Source organism: Rhineura floridana, chromosome 3 (assembly GCF_030035675.1).
Source record: "Rhineura floridana isolate rRhiFlo1 chromosome 3, rRhiFlo1.hap2, whole genome shotgun sequence".
Lineage (NCBI taxonomy): Eukaryota > Metazoa > Chordata > Lepidosauria > Squamata > Rhineuridae > Rhineura > Rhineura floridana.
The window spans coordinates 201,059,138-201,083,963 of record NC_084482.1 but is presented as its reverse complement, the minus strand read 5'-3'; the positions used below and the strand labels follow the sequence as shown (position 1 = coordinate 201,083,963).

The 24,826-nt window shown below is 46.5% G+C and overlaps 1 protein-coding gene across 20 annotated transcripts in view; it reads left to right on the top strand.

The window, feature by feature from the left end:
* The window catches only part of TNXB (tenascin XB), a 158,405-nt gene that overhangs the window by 96,091 nt on the left and 37,488 nt on the right, over positions 1–24,826 (top strand). For 19 of the 20 annotated variants that reach the window (XM_061619534.1, XM_061619532.1, XM_061619533.1 and 16 more), the window contains 9 exons: positions 10–324; positions 2,731–3,057; positions 5,711–6,037; positions 8,691–9,017; positions 11,672–11,998; positions 14,652–14,978; positions 16,904–17,203; positions 18,867–19,163; positions 22,293–22,592. In XM_061619534.1, coding sequence (XP_061475518.1) covers positions 10–324; positions 2,731–3,057; positions 5,711–6,037; positions 8,691–9,017; positions 11,672–11,998; positions 14,652–14,978; positions 16,904–17,203; positions 18,867–19,163; positions 22,293–22,592 — 2,847 coding nt within the window. The remainder of the gene's footprint in view (positions 1–9; positions 325–2,730; positions 3,058–5,710; positions 6,038–8,690; positions 9,018–11,671; positions 11,999–14,651; positions 14,979–16,903; positions 17,204–18,866; positions 19,164–22,292; positions 22,593–24,826) is intronic. The other variant, XM_061619537.1, reaches the window with a different exon arrangement.

The window sequence follows — 24,826 nt, the reverse complement described above, 5'->3', positions numbered from 1 at the left end:
TTTTAACAGCTCCATTGACAGAACAGGAAGTGGAGGAGAAGGAAACAGGAACACCACCCCCACAGCCTGACCTGGGAGAACTCTCTGCCTCTGATGTGACCAGCAATTCTGTCCGTCTCTCTTGGGACATCCCCACCGGGACCTTTGACTCCTTCCTGATCCAATACAATGATGCTGATAACAAACTGCAGGCACTGCCTATAGACAAGGAGACCAACTCGGTGTTGATTGACTACTTGGTGCCTTCCAACAGATACAAATTCAATCTCTACGGTGTGTCTGGACGCAGACATGTTGGCCCAAGCTCAGTCATTGTTGTCACAGGTCAGCAGAGGATCTAAAAACTGGGGCCATTCTCTCTGTAATTTCACCTTCTTTTCAAGGCTACAGGCAGCTGTCCTCTCCACTTCTCTCTTTTCTCCCTCCACTTGCTCCTTCCTTACTGCTTTGGTTTCAGCTCTAATTTGAAGGAAAGGGGCCAGCAAAAAGGTCCATCTTTCCTTGCATCAGGCCCAGCAGGGTGGAGACATACAAGGTATAGGGAACAACAACCAAGAGCCTTGCAACAGCACAAAGACTGTTTCATATTCCAGTTAATAACAATAATTTAAAATTTCTTTACACACTTTACATAAAATGATAACAAATATTCATTAACAGCAATAGAAAGAGACTTTTAAATAAACTTAGCAAAATACAGATAAAAGCAGCCTTTTAAAAAGATTTTTTTAAAACCAAGATTTTAAAAACAAATGTACATAAAAAAGTGACATGTTCTGGGTAGTTTTGATGAAACAAAGACATTTTTAGCAGGCATCAAAGTACAATGAAAGTGCCTGCCTAACATCAATGTGCAGGGGGTTCCAGAGAATTGTTGCTGCCATACTAAAAGATCAATAAAAGATCAACTGCCACCTTGGGCTCCTGCTGGGAGGAAGGGTGGGATAGAAATCTAATAAATAAATAAATAAATGCCCCACAAATGTGGAATGGACATTATATTCCACAGATTGAAGTGGCCAAATGGGCACAAATGCGGTAAGGTAAACTGGTACCAAGTTTTGTTGTGGCATCAGCTTTCTTGGAGGGTTGAGATATGAATGGAGGGTTATTTAGTTAGCAGATCTGTCTAAAGATAGATAGGTAGATAGGTAAATAGATGGATAGATTTCTCTGAGTGATAAGAGTGTTGTCATACTTTTAGCCCCCTTCAAATGAGGGACTACTGGGAACTTACTGGGTTATAGCCAACTAAGTTCTACTCAGAGTGTGCCCATTGAGATTAATAGACCTAAGTTACTCATCTCCATTAATTTAAATGGGTTTACTCTGAGTAGAGCTAACACTGGATTCAACCTATAGTGTCATTAGGAGGGCTGGGGGGAAATTCAGTCCTACCTAATCTGTACTTCTCAAAACAATACGTGAACCGAAACACAGTTATCTTTTGAAGTTCAGACTTCTCTGCATTTTGCAATTCAACCCTCCAAGCAAAAAATGTGTACAAAAATGCATATATTAGAGGGAAGTCTGCATTAAAATGCATTTATCCTTGAAAATAATATACAAAAATGCATTCTATTTCTTTGTTTATTAAATGTTATATCCCACCCTTCCTCCCAAAAGGAGCCCAGGGCAGCAAATATTAGACAAGCGTGAATATGAAAATGATTATATTAGGATAAATGTGCACTATAACTTTGATGAATTGTCACAAAGATTTGTTTGTCTGTTTTAAGTGCAAACTGCTGCAGAAATGTGAAGAACTGAATTCAGGATTGGAAAAACAATAATTTGAGAGAAACCAACATTGAGAGATTCATTCCTAGTCCATTTTTTACAAAAATTTAGATCTGACACTTTATTTGAATATAAATATATACAGCATTAAGTGCATTAAGTAAATGAATAAAATAATTAATAAAACATATCTGTATACCCTGCCAGATAAAATATACAGATTACTTCAACAAATATTTCACAGTATTCCTAATACTGTGTATGGATTTAGATTTTCTTGCACCTTGTTACACCAGTACAAAGGCCAGCACCAGAGTGTGGCCAGGTTGGGCCCTGGCAGAGGGCCCCTGCAGCCCAGAGGGGCCCCTGAAGGGTCCTTCCCTAGGGCAGGAGGGCAGTGCTCCTATTGTGCGATCTGCGGCAGCATCAACTCCTGACCCTGCCACCGATCACAGAAAGGGAACTCCCAGCCACCCCACATACAGACCATGTGGGCTTCAATAAACCCAAGCACAGACCCCACCTACCTCTCCCGTTGCTGTGAGTGCTATGCATGCTGAATGCACATGCCTGCCATCTAAGGGGCTGATGTCCATTCGCCAACTTGGCTGATGGCAGGCATGTGCATGCAGTGCACACAGCATCCACAGCAACGGGAGAGAGACGCGGGCCATGCAGGCGGGTGCTGCGGGCCCAGTCATGTCTGGTGCCGGCCCTGCCAGTACATAATGAAAACACTTCATTTTTTTAGTACAACTTGTGACAATTATAACAGATTATATGCTTGACAATTAATAATTTTGTAATATAACAAGCTTTTTTCACTCACTATCCTTTGTTCATATAGTATTTATTTTATTTCATTTATTGGATTTATATAATGTACCTGCTCCTCTTCTAGTAGAAGACAAGAAGGCCAAAGGCTATTGCAATATTATCCCAGCATTATTCCCTCACTTGTCATTTTTGTTTTCATTCTACCAATAACAGATGATGAGACAGAGAGCCCAGGAGCGGGAGGAGAGGTGGACCAGGAGGTCCCTACTGGAACGGAACCCCGCCTGGGGGAGCTCTCGGTCCCCGAGGTCACCAGTAACACTGCCCGTCTCTCATGGAGTGTCCCCGTGGGAAGCTTTGATTCTTTCTCTGTCCAGTACAAGGACGCAGAGGGAAGGCCCCAGGCGCTTCCTGTCGGAGGAGACTCCCGCGAGGTCATTGTCCCCAACCTGGTCCCCGCTCACAAATACAAGTTCAATCTCTATGGTACTTCTGGAAACCAGCGTCTCGGACCCATCTCTGCCAATGCTGTGACGACAGGTCAGCAGCAACTCCTGGAGAAATTGGGGGAGGGGGATACTTTTGCTTTCACCCTTTTCATTCAGCTTTTCCACATTGTTAGGTTTTATTAGGTCAGCCTCTGTTCAGTAAAACCTTTTGGGAGTCGCCGTATGTCTTCCTTTCTTTCCTCCTCATCTGCTCATTCCCTTCCCCTTACAGCAGTGGAGGCAGGTCCTTTAGGGCAAATGGGGTGGTTCCCCACCAGCCTCAGTCTGGCCTCAGCTAGCCCCCATTTGTCTGTCTTCTTACTTAGAACCAGTCCAGCAGGGGATGCTGACTGCCAGCTCCCTCCTTCTCAGTCTCTGTGTTGCAAGGAGGAAGATGAGGACAAAATTAGAATTAGCGGGCTCTGCCTGTCATGTCTCTGGCTCCATCTACTGTTGGCCTCCTGTGTTGCACCCTTCCAGTCCCATCAGAAACCAGCCACCGCTGCTTGATAGGCAGGGCTGAGTGCATGACATGGATCCACTGAAATGCCGACAGAAAGTGCATAATGAGCACAGAATTCAGCTTCCTTGGATTTCATTCATTGACATGGAAAGGAAAAGCACATATCTAGTCCTTCTGGGTCTGAAGATTGATTTTAAAAGCAGTGGTTGAAAAATCAGCAAAAAACATTAGTGACTTCTTCAGTGTGGAACTAACTTCCCTTCCGCAAAACCCGGAAGCCCTGTTCTGAACAAGCACCAGTGGGGCTGGTGGCTCCATGTCAGCGGTGCAGTGGAATCTGCACTGGGTGTTAGTCTGAGCTAAAGGAGCTGTCCAAAGTGCTGAGCAAATCTGGAGCGGATTCCACTGCCCCATTGACATGGGGCCATCAGCCCCCACTGACAAGCCCCATTTGTATAATGGTGCAGACCTCACCAGCTGGGTGCTTCTTAGGGGAAATACCTGGAGCAGATGCACTATGTAGGTGGAAGGTATGGAAGATATGCCTGAAAACCGGATTGTCATGCTGAAAGTGGCAGTATTGTATAAATATATTTGGCCCATATCAGCACTGGGCCTTAGTCAAAAATAGTTCACTAGGAGGGGCGGAACAGTTATGCTAGTTTCCCAGCAGGCAGGTCACAGTTCTTTACCGAGAGCTAGAGGGTGAGAGGCGAGGGAGGTGGCAGAGAAGTCAGCACAGAAAAATGAGAGGAGGAAGCATGAGAAAAATGCCTTTCCTTCCAGTAGCCACAGGGGTCCAGCAATGGGGGGGGAGGCAGGTAGAAGTTAGCTACTTGGGGGGGGGAGATACTTCTCAGCTACTCTATCTCTGGCTCCACCTATGCAGAAGTCCTACTGTTATTTGTTTGATTGTTTATTTATTTATTGCACTTGTATACCGCCCCATAGCCGAAGCTCTCTGGGCAGTTTACAACAATTAAAAACATTAAAAACAAATATACAAATTTAAAAACACATGCTAAAATGCCTGGGAGAAGAGGAAAGTTTTGACCTGGCACTGAAAAGTTAACAGTGTTGGTGCCAGGTGCACGTCATCAGGGAGATCATTCCATAATTTGGGGGCCACCACTGAGAAGGCCCTCTCCCTTGTTGCCAGCCTCCCAGCTTCCCTCGGAGGAGGCACTCGGAGGAGGGCCTTGGATGTTGAGTGTAGTGTACCGGTGGGTTCGTGTCGGGAGAGGCGTTCCATCAGGTATTGTGGTCCTAAGCTGTGTAAGGCTTTATAGGTTAAAACCAGCACCTTGAATCGAGCTCAGAAACATACAGGCAGCCAATGCAAGCGGGCCAGAATCGGTTTTATTAGTTCGAACCGTCTGGCCCCTGATACCAATCTGGCCGCTGCATTTTGCACAAGCTACAGTTTCTGAACTGTCTTCAAAGGCAGCCCCACATAGAGCACATTGCAGTAATCTAGCTTGGGGGTTACCAGAGCATGGACAACCGAAGCCGGATTATCCCTGTCCAGATAGGGGCGTAGCTGGGCCGCCAACCAAAGTTGGTAGAAGGCACTCCGTCCCACCGAGGCTACCTGAACCTCAATTGACAGAGATGGTTCTAGGAGAACCCCTAAGCTATGAACCTGCTCCTTCAGGGGCAAGTTCCAACCTGACCATCATAGAACTTCCAGGTGAGGGGGAGCCCATGTTTGGTCTGAGTGAGCAGGTGTGAGGAACCTTTGGTTCTCCAGATGCTGCTGACCTACAGTTCCCATCCTCCCTGCCCATTGGCCATGCTTGCTGGAGCAGTTGGGAATTGTAGTTCAGCAACATCTGGAAGTACAAAGGTTCTCTGACCTTGCTCCAGAGCCTAATGAGGATGTCTTTTTTTAAAAAAGGGAATTGCTGCAGAAATGTGGAGAACTAAATTTAAGATTGGAACAATGAGAAACTGAGAGAACTGAAATTGACAGATCTTTCCATCCCTACGCAGATCTGAGAACTTCATGGTCCAGCGTATGGCACTGATAGATCACTGCAAGGGGAAGCAGCATACAGACACTCCACATCTTGCTCTAGCTGTTCCGTGGCAGTTTGCATGTTAACATGAGAAATTTCAAACTGCATGCCCTGGTGTCCCAAATTTCTCTGCTAGCATGTGATTCCTCCCTCAATCTTATGCTCAATATTGCAATAATATCCCGGCACCATTCTCTCACTCACCATTTTCATTTTATCACTAGCCACAGGTCACGAGAAGCCAGGAGCAGGAGGAGAGGTGGACCAGGAGGTCCCTACTGGAACGGAACCCCGCCTGGGGGAGCTCTCGGTCCCCGAGGTCACCAGTAACACTGCCCGTCTCTCATGGAGTGTCCCCGTGGGAAGCTTTGATTCTTTCTCTGTCCAGTACAAGGACGCAGAGGGAAGGCCCCAGGCGCTTCCTGTCGGAGGAGACTCCCGTGAGGTCATTGTCCCCAACCTTGTCCCCGCTCACAAATACAAGTTCAATCTCTATGGTACTTCTGGAAACCAGCGTCTCGGACCCATCTCTGCCAATGCTGTGACGACAGGTCAGCAGCAACTCCTGGGGAAATTGGGGGAGGGGGATACTTTTGCTTTCACCCTTTTCATTCAGCTTTTCCACATTGTTAGGTTTTATTAGGTCAGCCTCTGTTCAGTAAAACCTTTTGGGAGTCGCCGTATGTCTTCCTTTCTTTCCTCCTCATCTGCTCATTCCCTTCCCCTTACAGCAGTGGAGGCAGGTCCTTTAGGGCAAATGGGGTGGTTCCCCACCAGCCTCAGTCTGGCCTCAGCTAGCCCCCATTTGTCTGTCTTCTTACTTAGAACCAGTCCAGCAGGGGATGCTGACTGCCAGCTCCCTCCTTCTCAGTCTCTGTGTTGCAAGGAGGAAGATGAGGACAAAATTAGAATTAGCGGGCTCTGCCTGTCATGTCTCTGGCTCCATCTACTGTTGGCCTCCTGTGTTGCACCCTTCCAGTCCCATCAGAAACCAGCCACCGCTGCTTGATAGGCAGGGCTGAGTGCATGACATGGATCCACTGAAATGCCGACAGAAAGTGCATAATGAGCACAGAATTCAGCTTCCTTGGATTTCATTCATTGACATGGAAAGGAAAAGCACATATCTAGTCCTTCTGGGTCTGAAGATTGATTTTAAAAGCAGTGGTTGAAAAATCAGCAAAAAACATTAGTGACTTCTTCAGTGTGGAACTAACTTCCCTTCCGCAAAACCCGGAAGCCCTGTTCTGAACAAGCACCAGTGGGGCTGGTGGCTCCATGTCAGCGGTGCAGTGGAATCTGCACTGGGTGTTAGTCTGAGCTAAAGGAGCTGTCCAAAGTGCTGAGCAAATCTGGAGCGGATTCCACTGCCCCATTGACATGGGGCCATCAGCCCCCACTGACAAGCCCCATTTGTATAATGGTGCAGACCTCACCAGCTGGGTGCTTCTTAGGGGAAATACCTGGAGCAGATGCACTATGTAGGTGGAAGGTATGGAAGATATGCCTGAAAACCGGATTGTCATGCTGAAAGTGGCAGTATTGTATAAATATATTTGGCCCATATCAGCACTGGGCCTTAGTCAAAAATAGTTCACTAGGAGGGGCGGAACAGTTATGCTAGTTTCCCAGCAGGCAGGTCACAGTTCTTTACCGAGAGCTAGAGGGTGAGAGGCGAGGGAGGTGGCAGAGAAGTCAGCACAGAAAAATGAGAGGAGGAAGCATGAGAAAAATGCCTTTCCTTCCAGTAGCCACAGGGGTCCAGCAATGGGGGGGGAGGCAGGTAGAAGTTAGCTACTTGGGGGGGGGAGATACTTCTCAGCTACTCTATCTCTGGCTCCACCTATGCAGAAGTCCTACTGTTATTTGTTTGTTTGTTTATTTATTTATTGCACTTGTATACCGCCCCATAGCCGAAGCTCTCTGGGCAGTTTACAACAATTAAAAACATTAAAAACAAATATACAAATTTAAAAACACATGCTAAAATGCCTGGGAGAAGAGGAAAGTTTTGACCTGGCACTGAAAAGTTAACAGTGTTGGTGCCAGGTGCACGTCATCAGGGAGATCATTCCATAATTTGGGGGCCACCACTGAGAAGGCCCTCTCCCTTGTTGCCAGCCTCCCAGCTTCCCTCGGAGGAGGCACTCGGAGGAGGGCCTTGGATGTTGAGTGTAGTGTACCGGTGGGTTCGTGTCGGGAGAGGCGTTCCATCAGGTATTGTGGTCCTAAGCTGTGTAAGGCTTTATAGGTTAAAACCAGCACCTTGAATCGAGCTCAGAAACATACAGGCAGCCAATGCAAGCGGGCCAGAATCGGTTTTATTAGTTCGAACCGTCTGGCCCCTGATACCAATCTGGCCGCTGCATTTTGCACAAGCTACAGTTTCTGAACTGTCTTCAAAGGCAGCCCCACATAGAGCACATTGCAGTAATCTAGCTTGGGGGTTTCCAGAGCATGGACAACCGAAGCCGGATTATCCCTGTCCAGATAGGGGCGTAGCTGGGCCGCCAACCAAAGTTGGTAGAAGGCACTCCGTCCCACCGAGGCTACCTGAACCTCAATTGACAGAGATGGTTCTAGGAGAACCCCCAAGCTATGAACCTGCTCCTTCAGGGGCAAGTTCCAACCTGACCATCATAGAACTTCCAGGTGAGGGGGAGCCCATGTTTGGTCTGAGTGAGCAGGTGTGAGGAACCTTTGGTTCTCCAGATGCTGCTGACCTACAGTTCCCATCTTCCCTGCCCATTGGCCATGCTTGCTGGAGCAGTTGGGAATTGTAGTTCAGCAACATCTGGAAGTACAAAGGTTCTCTGACCTTGCTCCAGAGCCTAATGAGGATGTCTTTTTTTAAAAAAGGGAATTGCTGCAGAAATGTGGAGAACTAAATTTAAGATTGGAACAATGAGAAACTGAGAGAACTGAAATTGACAGATCTTTCCATCCCTACGCAGATCTGAGAACTTCATGGTCCAGCGTATGGCACTGGTAGATCACTGCAAGGGGAAGCAGCATACAGACACTCCACATCTTGCTCTAGCTGTTCCGTGGCAGTTTGCATGTTAACATGAGAAATTTCAAACTGCATGCCCTGGTGTCCCAAATGTCTCTGCTAGCATGTGATTCCTCCCTCAATCTTATGCTCAATATTGCAATAATATCCCGGCACCATTCTCTCACTCACCATTTTCATTTTATCACTAGCCACAGATCACGAGAAGCCAGGAGCGGGAGGAGAGGTGGACCAGGAGGTCCCTACTGGAACGGAACCCCGCCTGGGGGAGCTCTCGGTCCCCGAGGTCACCAGTAACACTGCCCGTCTCTCATGGAGTGTCCCCGTGGGAAGCTTTGATTCTTTCTCTGTCCAGTACAAGGACGCAGAGGGAAGGCCCCAGGCGCTTCCTGTCGGAGGAGACTCCCGCGAGGTCATTGTCCCCAACCTTGTCCCCGCTCACAAATACAAGTTCAATCTCTATGGTACTTCTGGAAACCAGCGTCTCGGACCCATCTCTGCCAATGCTGTGACGACAGGTCAGCAGCAACTCCTGGGGAAATTGGGGGAGGGGGATACTTTTGCTTTCACCCTTTTCATTCAGCTTTTCCACATTGTTAGGTTTTATTAGGTCAGCCTCTGTTCAGTAAAACCTTTTGGGAGTCGCCGTATGTCTTCCTTTCTTTCCTCCTCATCTGCTCATTCCCTTCCCCTTACAGCAGTGGAGGCAGGTCCTTTAGGGCAAATGGGGTGGTTCCCCACCAGCCTCAGTCTGGCCTCAGCTAGCCCCCATTTGTCTGTCTTCTTACTTAGAACCAGTCCAGCAGGGGATGCTGACTGCCAGCTCCCTCCTTCTCAGTCTCTGTGTTGCAAGGAGGAAGATGAGGACAAAATTAGAATTAGCGGGCTCTGCCTGTCATGTCTCTGGCTCCATCTACTGTTGGCCTCCTGTGTTGCACCCTTCCAGTCCCATCAGAAACCAGCCACCGCTGCTTGATAGGCAGGGCTGAGTGCATGACATGGATCCACTGAAATGCCGACAGAAAGTGCATAATGAGCACAGAATTCAGCTTCCTTGGATTTCATTCATTGACATGGAAAGGAAAAGCACATATCTAGTCCTTCTGGGTCTGAAGATTGATTTTAAAAGCAGTGGTTGAAAAATCAGCAAAAAACATTAGTGACTTCTTCAGTGTGGAACTAACTTCCCTTCCGCAAAACCCGGAAGCCCTGTTCTGAACAAGCACCAGTGGGGCTGGTGGCTCCATGTCAGCGGTGCAGTGGAATCTGCACTGGGTGTTAGTCTGAGCTAAAGGAGCTGTCCAAAGTGCTGAGCAAATCTGGAGCGGATTCCACTGCCCCATTGACATGGGGCCATCAGCCCCCACTGACAAGCCCCATTTGTATAATGGTGCAGACCTCACCAGCTGGGTGCTTCTTAGGGGAAATACCTGGAGCAGATGCACTATGTAGGTGGAAGGTATGGAAGATATGCCTGAAAACCGGATTGTCATGCTGAAAGTGGCAGTATTGTATAAATATATTTGGCCCATATCAGCACTGGGCCTTAGTCAAAAATAGTTCACTAGGAGGGGCGGAACAGTTATGCTAGTTTCCCAGCAGGCAGGTCACAGTTCTTTACCGAGAGCTAGAGGGTGAGAGGCGAGGGAGGTGGCAGAGAAGTCAGCACAGAAAAATGAGAGGAGGAAGCATGAGAAAAATGCCTTTCCTTCCAGTAGCCACAGGGGTCCAGCAATGGGGGGGGAGTCAGGTAGAAGTTCCTACTTGGGGGGGGGGGAGATACTTCTCAGCTACTCTATCTCTGGCTCCACCTATGCAGAAGTCCTACTGTTATTTGTTTGTTTGTTTATTTATTTATTGCACTTGTATACCGCCCCATAGCCGAAGCTCTCTGGGCAGTTTACAACAATTAAAAACATTAAAAACAAATATACAAATTTAAAAACACATGCTAAAATGCCTGGGAGAAGAGGAAAGTTTTGACCTGGCACTGAAAAGTTAACAGTGTTGGTGCCAGGTGCACGTCATCAGGGAGATCATTCCATAATTTGGGGGCCACCACTGAGAAGGCCCTCTCCCTTGTTGCCAGCCTCCCAGCTTCCCTCGGAGGAGGCACTCGGAGGAGGGCCTTGGATGTTGAGTGTAGTGTACCGGTGGGTTCGTGTCGGGAGAGGCGTTCCATCAGGTATTGTGGTCCTAAGCTGTGTAAGGCTTTATAGGTTAAAACCAGCACCTTGAATCGAGCTCAGAAACATACAGGCAGCCAATGCAAGCGGGCCAGAATCGGTTTTATTAGTTCGAACCGTCTGGCCCCTGATACCAATCTGGCCGCTGCATTTTGCACAAGCTACAGTTTCTGAACTGTCTTCAAAGGCAGCCCCACATAGAGCACATTGCAGTAATCTAGCTTGGGGGTTACCAGAGCATGGACAACCGAAGCCGGATTATCCCTGTCCAGATAGGGGCGTAGCTGGGCCGCCAACCAAAGTTGGTAGAAGGCACTCCGTCCCACCGAGGCTACCTGAACCTCAATTGACAGAGATGGTTCTAGGAGAACCCCCAAGCTATGAACCTGCTCCTTCAGGGGCAAGTTCCAACCTGACCATCATAGAACTTCCAGGTGAGGGGGAGCCCATGTTTGGTCTGAGTGAGCAGGTGTGAGGAACCTTTGGTTCTCCAGATGCTGCTGACCTACAGTTCCCATCCTCCCTGCCCATTGGCCATGATTGCTGGAGCAGTTGGGAATTGTAGTTCAGCAACATCTGGAAGTACAAAGGTTCTCTGACCTTGCTCCAGAGCCTAATGAGGATGTCTTTTTTTAAAAAAGGGAATTGCTGCAGAAATGTGGAGAACTAAATTTAAGATTGGAACAATGAGAAACTGGGAGAACTGAAATTGACAGATCTTTCCATCCCTACGCAGATCTGAGAACTTCATGGTCCAGCGTATGGCACTGGTAGATCACTGCAAGGGGAAGCAGCATACAGACACTCCACATCTTGCTCTAGCTGTTCCGTGGCAGTTTGCATGTTAACATGAGAAATTTCAAACTGCATGCCCTGGTGTCCCAAATGTCTCTGCTAGCATGTGATTCCTCCCTCAATCTTATGCTCAATATTGCAATAATATCCCGGCACCATTCTCTCACTCACCATTTTCATTTTATCACTAGCCACAGATCACGAGAAGCCAGGAGCGGGAGGAGAGGTGGACCAGGAGGTCCCTACTGGAACGGAACCCCGCCTGGGGGAGCTCTCGGTCCCCGAGGTCACCAGTAACACTGCCCGTCTCTCATGGAGTGTCCCCGTGGGAAGCTTTGATTCTTTCTCTGTCCAGTACAAGGACGCAGAGGGAAGGCCCCAGGCGCTTCCTGTCGGAGGAGACTCCCGTGAGGTCATTGTCCCCAACCTTGTCCCCGCTCACAAATACAAGTTCAATCTCTATGGTACTTCTGGAAACCAGCGTCTCGGACCCATCTCTGCCAATGCTGTGACGACAGGTCAGCAGCAACTCCTGGGGAAATTGGGGGAGGGGGATACTTTTGCTTTCACCCTTTTCATTCAGCTTTTCCACATTGTTAGGTTTTATTAGGTCAGCCTCTGTTCAGTAAAACCTTTTGGGAGTCGCCGTATGTCTTCCTTTCTTTCCTCCTCATCTGCTCATTCCCTTCCCCTTACAGCAGTGGAGGCAGGTCCTTTAGGGCAAATGGGGTGGTTCCCCACCAGCCTCAGTCTGGCCTCAGCTAGCCCCCATTTGTCTGTCTTCTTACTTAGAACCAGTCCAGCAGGGGATGCTGACTGCCAGCTCCCTCCTTCTCAGTCTCTGTGTTGCAAGGAGGAAGATGAGGACAAAATTAGAATTAGCGGGCTCTGCCTGTCATGTCTCTGGCTCCATCTACTGTTGGCCTCCTGTGTTGCACCCTTCCAGTCCCATCAGAAACCAGCCACCGCTGCTTGATAGGCAGGGCTGAGTGCATGACATGGATCCACTGAAATGCCGACAGAAAGTGCATAATGAGCACAGAATTCAGCTTCCTTGGATTTCATTCATTGACATGGAAAGGAAAAGCACATATCTAGTCCTTCTGGGTCTGAAGATTGATTTTAAAAGCAGTGGTTGAAAAATCAGCAAAAAACATTAGTGACTTCTTCAGTGTGGAACTAACTTCCCTTCCGCAAAACCCGGAAGCCCTGTTCTGAACAAGCACCAGTGGGGCTGGTGGCTCCATGTCAGCGGTGCAGTGGAATCTGCACTGGGTGTTAGTCTGAGCTAAAGGAGCTGTCCAAAGTGCTGAGCAAATCTGGAGCGGATTCCACTGCCCCATTGACATGGGGCCATCAGCCCCCACTGACAAGCCCCATTTGTATAATGGTGCAGACCTCACCAGCTGGGTGCTTCTTAGGGGAAATACCTGGAGCAGATGCACTATGTAGGTGGAAGGTATGGAAGATATGCCTGAAAACCGGATTGTCATGCTGAAAGTGGCAGTATTGTATAAATATATTTGGCCCATATCAGCACTGGGCCTTAGTCAAAAATAGTTCACTAGGAGGGGCGGAACAGTTATGCTAGTTTCCCAGCAGGCAGGTCACAGTTCTTTACCGAGAGCTAGAGGGTGAGAGGCGAGGGAGGTGGCAGAGAAGTCAGCACAGAAAAATGAGAGGAGGAAGCATGAGAAAAATGCCTTTCCTTCCAGTAGCCACAGGGGTCCAGCAATGGGGGGGGAGGCAGGTAGAAGTTAGCTACTTGGGGGGGGGAGATACTTCTCAGCTACTCTATCTCTGGCTCCACCTATGCAGAAGTCCTACTGTTATTTGTTTGATTGTTTATTTATTTATTGCACTTGTATACCGCCCCATAGCCGAAGCTCTCTGGGCAGTTTACAACAATTAAAAACATTAAAAACAAATATACAAATTTAAAAACACATGCTAAAATGCCTGGGAGAAGAGGAAAGTTTTGACCTGGCACTGAAAAGTTAACAGTGTTGGTGCCAGGTGCACGTCATCAGGGAGATCATTCCATAATTTGGGGGCCACCACTGAGAAGGCCCTCTCCCTTGTTGCCAGCCTCCCAGCTTCCCTCGGAGGAGGCACTCGGAGGAGGGCCTTGGATGTTGAGTGTAGTGTACCGGTGGGTTCGTGTCGGGAGAGGCGTTCCATCAGGTATTGTGGTCCTAAGCTGTGTAAGGCTTTATAGGTTAAAACCAGCACCTTGAATCGAGCTCAGAAACATACAGGCAGCCAATGCAAGCGGGCCAGAATCGGTTTTATTAGTTCGAACCGTCTGGCCCCTGATACCAATCTGGCCGCTGCATTTTGCACAAGCTACAGTTTCTGAACTGTCTTCAAAGGCAGCCCCACATAGAGCACATTGCAGTAATCTAGCTTGGGGGTTACCAGAGCATGGACAACCGAAGCCGGATTATCCCTGTCCAGATAGGGGCGTAGCTGGGCCGCCAACCAAAGTTGGTAGAAGGCACTCCGTCCCACCGAGGCTACCTGAACCTCAATTGACAGAGATGGTTCTAGGAGAACCCCCAAGCTATGAACCTGCTCCTTCAGGGGCAAGTTCCAACCTGACCATCATAGAACTTCCAGGTGAGGGGGAGCCCATGTTTGGTCTGAGTGAGCAGGTGTGAGGAACCTTTGGTTCTCCAGATGCTGCTGACCTACAGTTCCCATCCTCCCTGCCCATTGGCCATGCTTGCTGGAGCAGTTGGGAATTGTAGTTCAGCAACATCTGGAAGTACAAAGGTTCTCTGAACTTGCTCCAGAGCCTAATGAGGATGTCTTTTTTTAAAAAAGGGAATTGCTGCAGAAATGTGGAGAACTAAATTTAAGATTGGAACAATGGGAAACTGAGAGAACTGAAATTGACAGATCTTTCCATCCCTACGCAGATCTGAGAACTTCATGGTCCAGCGTATGGCACTGATAGATCACTGCAAGGGGAAGCAGCATACAGACACTCCACATCTTGCTCTAGCTGTTCCGTGGCAGTTTGCATGTTAACATGAGAAATTTCAAACTGCATGCCCTGGTGTCCCAAATTTCTCTGCTAGCATGTGATTCCTCCCTCAATCTTATGCTCAATATTGCAATAATATCCCGGCACCATTCTCTCACTCACCATTTTCATTTTATCACTAGCCACAGATCACGAGAAGCCAGGAGCGGGAGGAGAGGTGGACCAGGAGGTCCCTACTGGAACGGAACCCCGCCTGGGGGAGCTCTCGGTCCCCGAGGTCACCAGTAACACTGCCCGTCTCTCATGGAGTGTCCCCGTGGGAAGCTTTGATTCTTTCTCTGTCCAGTACAAGGACGCAGAGGGAAGGCCCCAGGCGCTTCCTGTCGGAGGAGACTCCCGTGAGGTCATTGTCCCCAACCTTGTCCCCGCTCACAAATACAAGTTCAATCTCTATGGTACTTCTGGAAACCAGCGTCTCGGACCCATCTCTGCCAATGCTGTGACGACAGGTCAGCAGCAACTCCTGGGGAGGGGGGGGGACAATGGATTTCACCCTTGCTGCTCTTTAACTCAGCTTTTTCTATTTATTAGGTTCTAGGTCAACCTCTCTTCTCTGAAAGCCTCTGGAAGGCTCATTCCCTGTCTTATCTCCTTTTCCTCTTTATTATTTATTTATTTATTACATTTATACCCCACCTTTCTTTCCATGATAGAAACCCAAGGCGGCTTGCATATGGTTCCCAGGTGGTCTCCCATCCAAGCACTGACCAGACCTGACCCTGCTTAGCTTCAGCTGGGAGCTGGCCTCATGTGCCTCAGACCATACCCTGGGACTTATCTCTTCATTCCCTTCTTCCAGTAGGGCTCAGTGTATGGCACAGGTCCACAGAATGCATGAAAAGTTCATAATGAAGTATTGGACACAGAATCCAGCTTCAGAAAAAAAGAAGCACATTTCTAGACCTTATGATTTAACATAGGTTTAAAGAATGGTGGATAGTAAATCCAAAGTTTGCTATTGGGAATATCAGAAACAGAGTCCCTCTTTAGTGAGGAACTAACTTCCCTTCAATCTGGTGTCCTATGTTGCTGGAATCTCTGGAACCTAGCACTTTCTACACTGGGAGTGAAATGACCATCATTCATTTCTATGGGTCACCTCCAAAGCATGTTTTCTCTGGGCGACAAACAAAAACACAATATAAAACAAAATAATAAAATAAATGCTAAAATCCAGCCAATGAGATGCAGCACATTGGGTTGCCTCCAATGCTAGTCCTACGTAGAGGAGACCCATTCAGATTAATAACTCTGGCTAACTAAGGTCTATTAATTTCAGTGGTTCTGTTCTAAATAGGATCTAGCTGCCATTACAGCTACAATTATACCATTCTGATCACAAGATAGAGAACAATCTTGTTAGGGATAGATGGGCCCATTAAAGTCTTGTCCATCCGAGTTCTGAATGGGGACAGGACTAAGCCCATGTCATTCCATTTCTATGTGGATTTTAAAGTGAAAATCCTTAAAAAATCTCCACAGGAACACAAAGGTAACAAAAAAGAAAGAACTTCTGATGTGGTCTGAGGGCTGTAACATTACCTTTGTTTCTGTCCTTTAAACTTTTTAAATGCAGGTAATTGAGCTGCCCATAGCCTGGAGCAGCTACTTTGAATACAGTACAGCAAATCCCCCCTGGGAGTAGGGATGGAGAAGAAATTTGATTCAGTTTGCATTTAAAGGCGACCTGCCCAGTTCACACTTTCTGAAACAATATGTGAGCTGAAATACAGCCATCCTTTGAAATCTGCACTTTTCTGAATTTTGCACTCCAGTTCTGTGATCAACTATTATGTGCAAAATTGAATATACTATGGTAAAGTGTGCATAAAAACACATATATTTGTGGAAATATACAACATGCATTATTAGGGCAAAATATAAACATCATGGAAAACATTATTTGGAAAAAATACATATATTAGGCAAAATTATATAGAAAAATGTATTTCAGGAGAAATTCACACTAAAATGCTGGTGAATCGTCAAATGGATTTTAAAAAATCTCAAACTGATGCAGAAATGTAGAGAACTGAATTTCAGATTGGAAAAATGAGAAACTGAGAGACACATAAATTGACAGATTCACCCATCCGTACCTAGGAAAGACTGGACTTGACATTCCATTGCTCTCAACGGGAAGTGTGTGGGAGAAAGCAAGGCTGCCCTGAAGTAAAAACAGATTCATACACCAGGCGGGATTTGCATGATTTCTGCATGTTGAAATTTTCTCTTCCCTGCTCTTGATGCTAAACAAGCACCTTGTAGAGGCCTCTGGTGAAAAATTAGCACCATAACCTTGACCCCAAGGTCACATTCCTTCCTAGAAATTGTATCCCAAGTTCCTCCACCATCTTCCTCTCTATTTTTATAGCTGCAACAGAAACAACTCAGCCGAGCGTGAAGGAGGCGGAACCCAGCCTTGGAGACGCCACAGTCTCTGAGGTCACCCCAGATTCTCTTCTCCTCTCCTGGACCATCCAGGAAGGAAGCTTTGACTCTTTCCTCATCCAGTACAAGGATGCAGCAGGGAAGCTCCAGAATTTACCTGTGGATGGCACCATGCGCTCCCTCCACCTCTACAACCTCACACCATTGCAGAGATACAAATTCAACATCTTTGGAGTCTCCGGCCATAAGCGCCTTGGGCCAGTCTCAGTTGATGCTGTCACAGGTCAGCAGAGGCTTTTGTTGGGTCCCTGAATGCCCTTCTCCTTGAGCACATCAACACTATTTTCATGAAGACTATGGCTCTCCCTTATGGCTTCCTGGTGTTTTTAGTGACAGAGCCCCTGTATCTGTAACAGGTGCATGAAAGGAAAGGAATGTGTTAGGGGGAGCTTCTTCTATTGAAAAGCAGAAAGGCATCTTGGTCTAAGGCAGTGCTTTTCAAACTGTCTATCTTCAGAGAACATTCTCCAGGATTTCCATATTGACATGCTCTGTTGTAGAAACCCTCAGTGATTGCCACAGAATTCTGAGACATGTTCCCAGGAACCTATTAACATTGAGCTGAATGTCTCCAGGTTAAATTTTCACCTAAAAACTAGCAATGGGATGGGGAAAGAAAACACTCCCAACCCTCCCTTTTTTTGGCTGTTCACAGATGTTTGCAGATAGCCTTTCCCCACACTTTCCCCTCTGTTGCTACTTTGGCAGTCATTTGTTTTCTGTTTCATTCCTCCTCGAGTGGTCTCCTCCAATTGGGGTCACATCCTGGGCACTATGTATTCATACATTATAATTAGGTACATGCTAACATTATGGACAAATGAAGCAGAATGTTTTGGGGTTTGATCACATGGTGATACTAACCAATCAGGGATTGTCAAACAATTTCTTAGACCTTTTACAATGATCCCTAAAATAATTATGAAAAGAGGGGAAGGGAACTTTTTATTCTGATGAACATTTTTGCAAACCTGCCTCTCCCATTTTGGTTGAACCACAGTCAGTTCACATAAAGCACAAGCCAGGCCTATTAGAGCATATAAGTTTAAGTCAGGATTGGAGAATCTGTGGCCCTCCAGATGTTCAACTCCCATCAGTCCCTATCAGGATAACCAATGGTAAGGGACGATGGGAGTTGGAGTCCAATAATAACTGGATGGCCACACATTTTCATCCTGGTTTAGGTCATTGCATAAACACCATGAAATGCAGCTAATCTATGGTGGCCAGCAATCTATACTAACAAAGATTTTCTGTCACATCTAGAGTTGTTAAGGCCCAGGAAAAAAAGAAATTTCAGAGAAAAAACCTATACATTTAAAGCAGTTTTATACCACTTTAAACTGTCATGGCTTCACTCAACGAATCCTAGGAACTGTGGTTTGTAAAGGGTATTGAGAGTTGTTAGGAGACCTCAGTTCCCCTCGTACAGCTACAATTCCCAGAGTTCCCTGTGAAGATGGATTGATTGTTAAGCTGCTCTGGGAATTATAGCTCTGGGAGGGGAATAGGGGGTCTCCTAACAACTCTCAGCATCCTTCACAAACTACAGCTCCCAGGATTCCTTGGGGGAAACCATGACTGTTTAAAGTGCTATGATACTGCTTTAAATGCATAGTGCAGATGGGGCCTCTAAAAGGCCACAAGTGCCGTCCCATCTCTCAGATGAAAGGAATTATGGTCCAAGTCTCCCTCCACTTCCCCAAGCTCAACCCCACTTACCTCTTCTGATTCTCTCCAGCAGGTTGACTTTATCCATCAAGGTTCTCCCAGCTAAGGTGTCTTGACAATGTTTTAAAACAATAACACAACATTTTAGGCTTTCAACTTGTGACAAGAATCTGCTTCTTTTTATTCTTCACTCTGCACCTTCTCTTCCCCTCTAGCCTCAGAACCAGCTCCAATAAAAACTGGTGTTCCTCAGCACATACTAGATGATCTTTCTGTCTCCAACACCACCAGCAACTCTGTCAGTCTGTCCTGGAGCGTCCCTGCAGGCAACTTTGACTCTTTCCTGATCCAGTACAAAGACAGAGAGGGCAAGCCTCAAGTGTTGCCCCTAAGTGGCGATTCCCGTGATGTCACAATCCCAAACCTGGCTCCTTCTCACAGATATAAGTTCAACCTTTTTGGCATTTACGGACACAAGCGTCTTGGTCCTGTCTCCACAGATGCTGTTACAGGTCAGATGGCACCTTCACTATGGTGGTTTCTTGGTGGAGCCGTTTTTTCCCCTGACTAACCTTTTTTCCTTCCTTAGGAGAGTGGCGGCTGCATTATGAGAGATCTAATTCCCCAAAATGCGTGTCTCTCACAGAAACTGTGACTTCAGCTTAACAAACTATTCATTCCTGTTAAATGCTTACACTGTATATTAATCACATTTATATCCCACCCTTCTTCCGAGGACCTCAAGTTGCGTACATGGTTCCTCCTCTCTCATTTTATCCTCACAACAACCCTGTGAGGTAGGCTAGGCTGAAAGATGGTGACCACCCTTTAAGATAGATTTGTAAACTCCATAAGCCTGAGGAGCGATTTGAACTTGGTTCTCCCTGATCCTAGTCCAACAGTCTAAAAACTATGCCAGTGTATCTCTTTTTCAGACTCTGGGTTGTAGCCAATTGTAATCTTACTCAGAGTAAACCCATTGAAGTTAATGGACATGCTAACATAGGTTCATTAATTTAATCGGATCTACTCAGTTGGATACAACCCTCCCTCCACTCAGAGAGCTGTTAAGGTGAGGAAGAAACCTTTCCCTAGTTTCTTGGGCCTTGACAGGAGAGAGCTTATCTGCTTCTTTCTCCTCCACGGCCATCTTGCCACAGGTGGATTCAAACCACCATTCTGCCAGGAATCAGCTAGACAAACTACCCTATGAACCACTGCATCTTTTGTCAGAAGGGAGAAAATTAACCAAGTCTTGGCTTTGCTCTGCCTCTCTGCTGTGAGATTGGCCACTGTCCTTTCCGGTCCTGATATAAACTTCCTCTTCTTGTTTGCAGGCTTTGGCCTAGTTCTCCCTGGGGTGGTAACCCTGTCTCAGCAATAGTAAACGCCTGGGTCCATAGGTGATGAGTGGTAGGAGACTCACCTGAGGGAATGCTCCCTCCATGTAGAAAATTCATTCTTCAGCTAGGCCCAGATCCTTGTCCCTGCATGTGCTAGTTGTGGCAATATTTTTTGTATGGGGCAGCATTCAGTCACATGAGCCTACTATCCCATGGCCTGAGGTAGTACAGGGTTTATGGTCTCAGTCAGAATTAGGCCTCAGCCTGTACAACAAATAGGAATGGGTGATAAATTCAATTGTTTGCATGTTAAGCTGAATCGATCAAATTTGCACTTTCTGATACAATATGAGAACTGAAACATAGCTATCCTTCAAAATTCACAATTATTTGAATTTTGCAAGGCAGTTTGCCATACTATGTTTACAAAAATGCATATATTAGGGAGAAATGTGCATAAAAATGAATATATGAGTGAAAATAACATATGCATTATATGAGAAACTGCTTGCACAAATGTGTACATTAGTCAAAACTGCCTACCAAAATGTGTTGCTTAGGAGAAATTTGCACTAAAATGTTGGAGAATTTTCATGAGGATTTAAAAAAAATATCACAAATTGCTGCAGAAATGTGGAGGACTGAATTTAACACTGGAAAAATAAACAGAGAGAATCGAAACTGACAGAAATTTCCATCTGTAGTTACAAACATCTCCCACACGTAATTCACAGACACTTCTCACAGTGTTCATGGGCATCCATGGGGACCGAGGTAAACTCCCTCTCCAGATTAACCATAATCCCCATATCCCCACCTTTCATTTTAAAAAAATGAGCAAGTTTGTAGCATTTGTAGAGCCTAAGAGGCAAAATGTCCTGACACTATTCTCATTTTTGTGTGAATGAGAAACTAACCTGATCCCCCTTTCAGTATTTTACTTCTCTTCCCTGGAGAAATTCCTGCAGATGGCAGTGCATCTTTTACACCGGTGACTGGCTCCAGCCTCTCCACAGCTCTGCACATTCCTTTCCCTGGTTTCTTGGGCCTTGACAGGAGAGAACTTATCTGCTCCTTTCTCCTCCACACCCATTTTGCTTGACATTTGAAGGCTGGCCTCAGCATGCCTCCTCAGTCTTCTGTTTTCCTCCCCCCTTGGCCAGACGCCTCAGCTCCTAAGGGGCGCTCTGAGAAAGGCCTAACTCCTCAGAGCTCTCTTCTCCTGAGAGGCCCTGGCAGTGCCAGAGGGGATGTTATCCCCCCAGTGTGTCACGCTTCTTTAAAAAGTAATATGTATCCCAATTCCTGAAGTGTTTTCTCACCACCTTCATGTCTCCATATTAGGAACTGTTCCATCACTTCCCAGTATATCTCAATTTTTGTCCGTGACAAGGTGTACCAGAGGCCAACTATCATGTATCCGCAGTGAACGAATATCTCAGCCTTTCCCAACCAGTGTGCCTCCAGATGTTGTTGGACCACAACTCCATGAGGCTGATGGGAGTTGTGGTCCAACAACATCTGGAGGCACACCGGTTGGGAAAGGCTGGAATATCTCTTTGTTTGTCAGTAATTGAATAATATCCTACACAGCTCAAATTATGAGAGGAAACGTAGAGGGTTTTAATGAAATCCACAATACAGCTGACCCCCCTCCTCCCCATTTAGGCCAACTCCCCCCTCCCCCGATAGCCTTCTAAAAACAATGAGTTGTAGTGACTAACTTACTCAGATTAGACCCACTTACATTAATGGACCTGGGTTAGTCATGGCCATTAATGTAGCAGCACCAACACCATTGGGGGGTAAGGGATAAGGTGGGGGTTAAGCAAGAGAAAAAGACGGAGAGAGAAAAGAAGAAGGTGAAAGGCAAAAAGAGAAATGGAGAAAATTCAGACATAAACACTGAAACAAAGTGGCACCCGTTTATTTCCTTTGTAAATCAAGATCCTTCCAGTCAACCATTTTGCTCACAATATATTACGATGTGAAACTGAAGTCAGTTTAAAGTAGATGTGTAGTTTTGTTTTTGTTTTTTCAAAAATTAACAAAAGATATGCTATATAATCCTATAACCTCTCTTTTCAATTACTTTCATTGTTTCCTTGTTCTTTATATTCTTGTTAAGCTAAACAAATTGGCAATGTTTTTTTAATGTATTTGGGCCAGGCCCCCTTTGTTCCCCACCCCCATTCAAACACTGATATCCCTTCATGTGACAGTCTTAGTCACCCTTCTCCACAGCTAAGTCCTATTGTTAAAACATTTTCAATCCAGCATCCCGTATTTCTGTTCCAGGCCCTGCTCCAAGCACTGAACCTGGTAAGACCACAGCTCAGCTGAAGCTTGGAGAATTGTCAGCCCATGACATCACCTCAGAATCGCTCCTCCTCTCCTGGACTGTGGAGACTGGGAATTTCGATTCCTTTATCATCCAGTACCGGGATGCGGACGGCAAACCCCATGCTTTGCCCGTGGATGGTGGCTTGCACTCACTACGGCTTCATGATCTGGTCCCCTCTCACAGATACAGATTCAACCTCTTCGGCGTCTCTGGCAGCAAGCGTCTTGGGCCCATCTCCACAGAGGCCATCACAGGTCAGCCATGGTAGTTCAGTGGCCACCTAGCAACCATTTCTCTCCTTCTCATTGTGATTTTTCATTCAGGGTCACACAAAAATGGCTCTGCCTGCTCCCCAATAGCACATCTTGAGAGCTGTGGGCTCTGATGAGTTTTTCCTGTTGTTGATTTCAGATTGCCACTGGGGACACACACACACAAACAGTAGGTGGATCAACCATGACATCTGATCTTTCCACAGCATGGGCTGACAGAAAAAGGGCCCCTTGAAATTTAACTCTGTACCATCACTTTTACTTCCCCAGTCTGTTTTTGTCACCCCTATAACCTTGCGCTCTGTTTTTCACTTCCAGAAATTCATTTTCCTGCTTTTTTCCCTAGCTCCTGGCCACACATTCAGTTATTATTATCCTCCAACATTTCATGGATAAAAATGGCATATTTGCAAGGGGGGTTACAAACATGTCATTTTTATCCATGAAATGTTGGAGGATTTTACAAAACATCATCATACCCAAGCTGCCTTGCCTTAAGGATGCTTAGGCTAAGGCAAGGCTTTTTTTGTGACAGCACTCAGCGGTACAGAGTGCTGGCACTGCTTTCTTTGCTGCCCATGGCAGCCATTTTGTACTGGCACCCACAACACTATTACCAAGATATGAGTACCAGCACCTCATATTTTTTTACCAAAAAAGCACTGGGTTAGGGGTGGAAAGAGGCACTACCACGTTCTAAGCGGAACCAGGCAAGATGCCTTCTGGGGGGAGAGGCTCTTCTCTGAGCTGGCCACTACCCTAGTTTGTTTGTTTGTTTATATCTCACCTTTCTTTCAAGAAAAGTTCAAGGTGGCATACAAACACAGTTGTCCCCCTCCTAATATTATCCTCACAACAACCCTGTGAGGTAGGGTATGAACTTCATGGCCAAGCAGGGATTTGAACCCTGGTCTCCCAGGTCCCAGTCTGACACTCTGACCACTATCCCACGCTGGCCCCCACTAGTTGAACGCAGTAGTTGAACCCTCTTCCCTGCTGCCACCATTGTCCCGTGGTCAGCAAGAATGGGCATGGCACATTTCATTTTTCCCAGCTGGTTGCCTGAGGTGCGCAAACATGAAAGCAGGCAAGGGTGCTTGCTGGTGCACCCCTGCAAGAGGAGTAGCAGCAGCAGTAGCAATAATCTATATACCACCTTTCATTTCAAGAAGAAAAGCCAAGGAGGTTCGCAAACAAACAAAAGCCAAGAGTAACACTGTGCCAGCAGCTGAGGCTCCAGCAATTTGCCCACCATTTTAATTTAAATCATTTCTCCCAGGGCTCACTGAGCAAGGCAGTGAGCTGAGCCAATCAGATGCCATTGCGGAGTCACGGAGTCAATGAGGGCACTGGAGATGTTATGACTTTTGTTTTTGACTCGTCTTCAGCTTTTTCTGACCTGCATAATTATCAACATAGGAATCTGATTTATACTATCAGGACAATAGCTCAGTATTGTCTATACTGATTAACAGCAGCCCTCCAGGTTTTCAGACAAGGGTTCCTCTGACCCCTACCTGGAGATGCCAGGGATTGAACCGTGGACCTTCTGTGTGAAGAAAAAGACCCTCTGCCACTGAGCTATGGTCCTTTTGAGAACTTTTCACAGATTCAACACTTCATTAGGATACTCTTACCTACTTATAATATTCCTCTTTATTCTAAACCCTGGATCACTGCTTGAATGCTTCCCACACACACACATGCTCTGCTTCACCATTGCGAAGACACTGCTCCCCCTGCTGCATGATATTCATTTACTCTCCAGTATAGCCCGTGTTGCAATGATTTTAAAGGAAATGAAGAAGTTGTTCTGTTGGTTAAAGATACACTCCATGAAAAAAAAGTATGTGTCCCTTAATATGTTTTCAAGAGTTTAGAATGAACCATACCAGCCAGAACATGTGAGAGGTCAAGCTCTGTGGACAACATGGTGCACCTGTACGTGTCTACTCAAAAGTAGCCTTAATGTTCATGTGTGTGCGTTTACTAGCATGTTATGCACTGGTGAGGAGGGGCAACCTCTCCCCTACCCCCTCATAGATTTACCCTCTAGGGACTTGGTCTAAAATCTGAAGACTGGTAACTTTTGCCATTCAGACTAATAATTGTGAAGGTGACCCCAGCAACCCCCCAAGGGCAAAATAAAAACAAACTAGGAAAAGGCATCAGCTACCAAGAACAAAGCTGGCTCCGGATCCCTCCAGGTCTGAGGG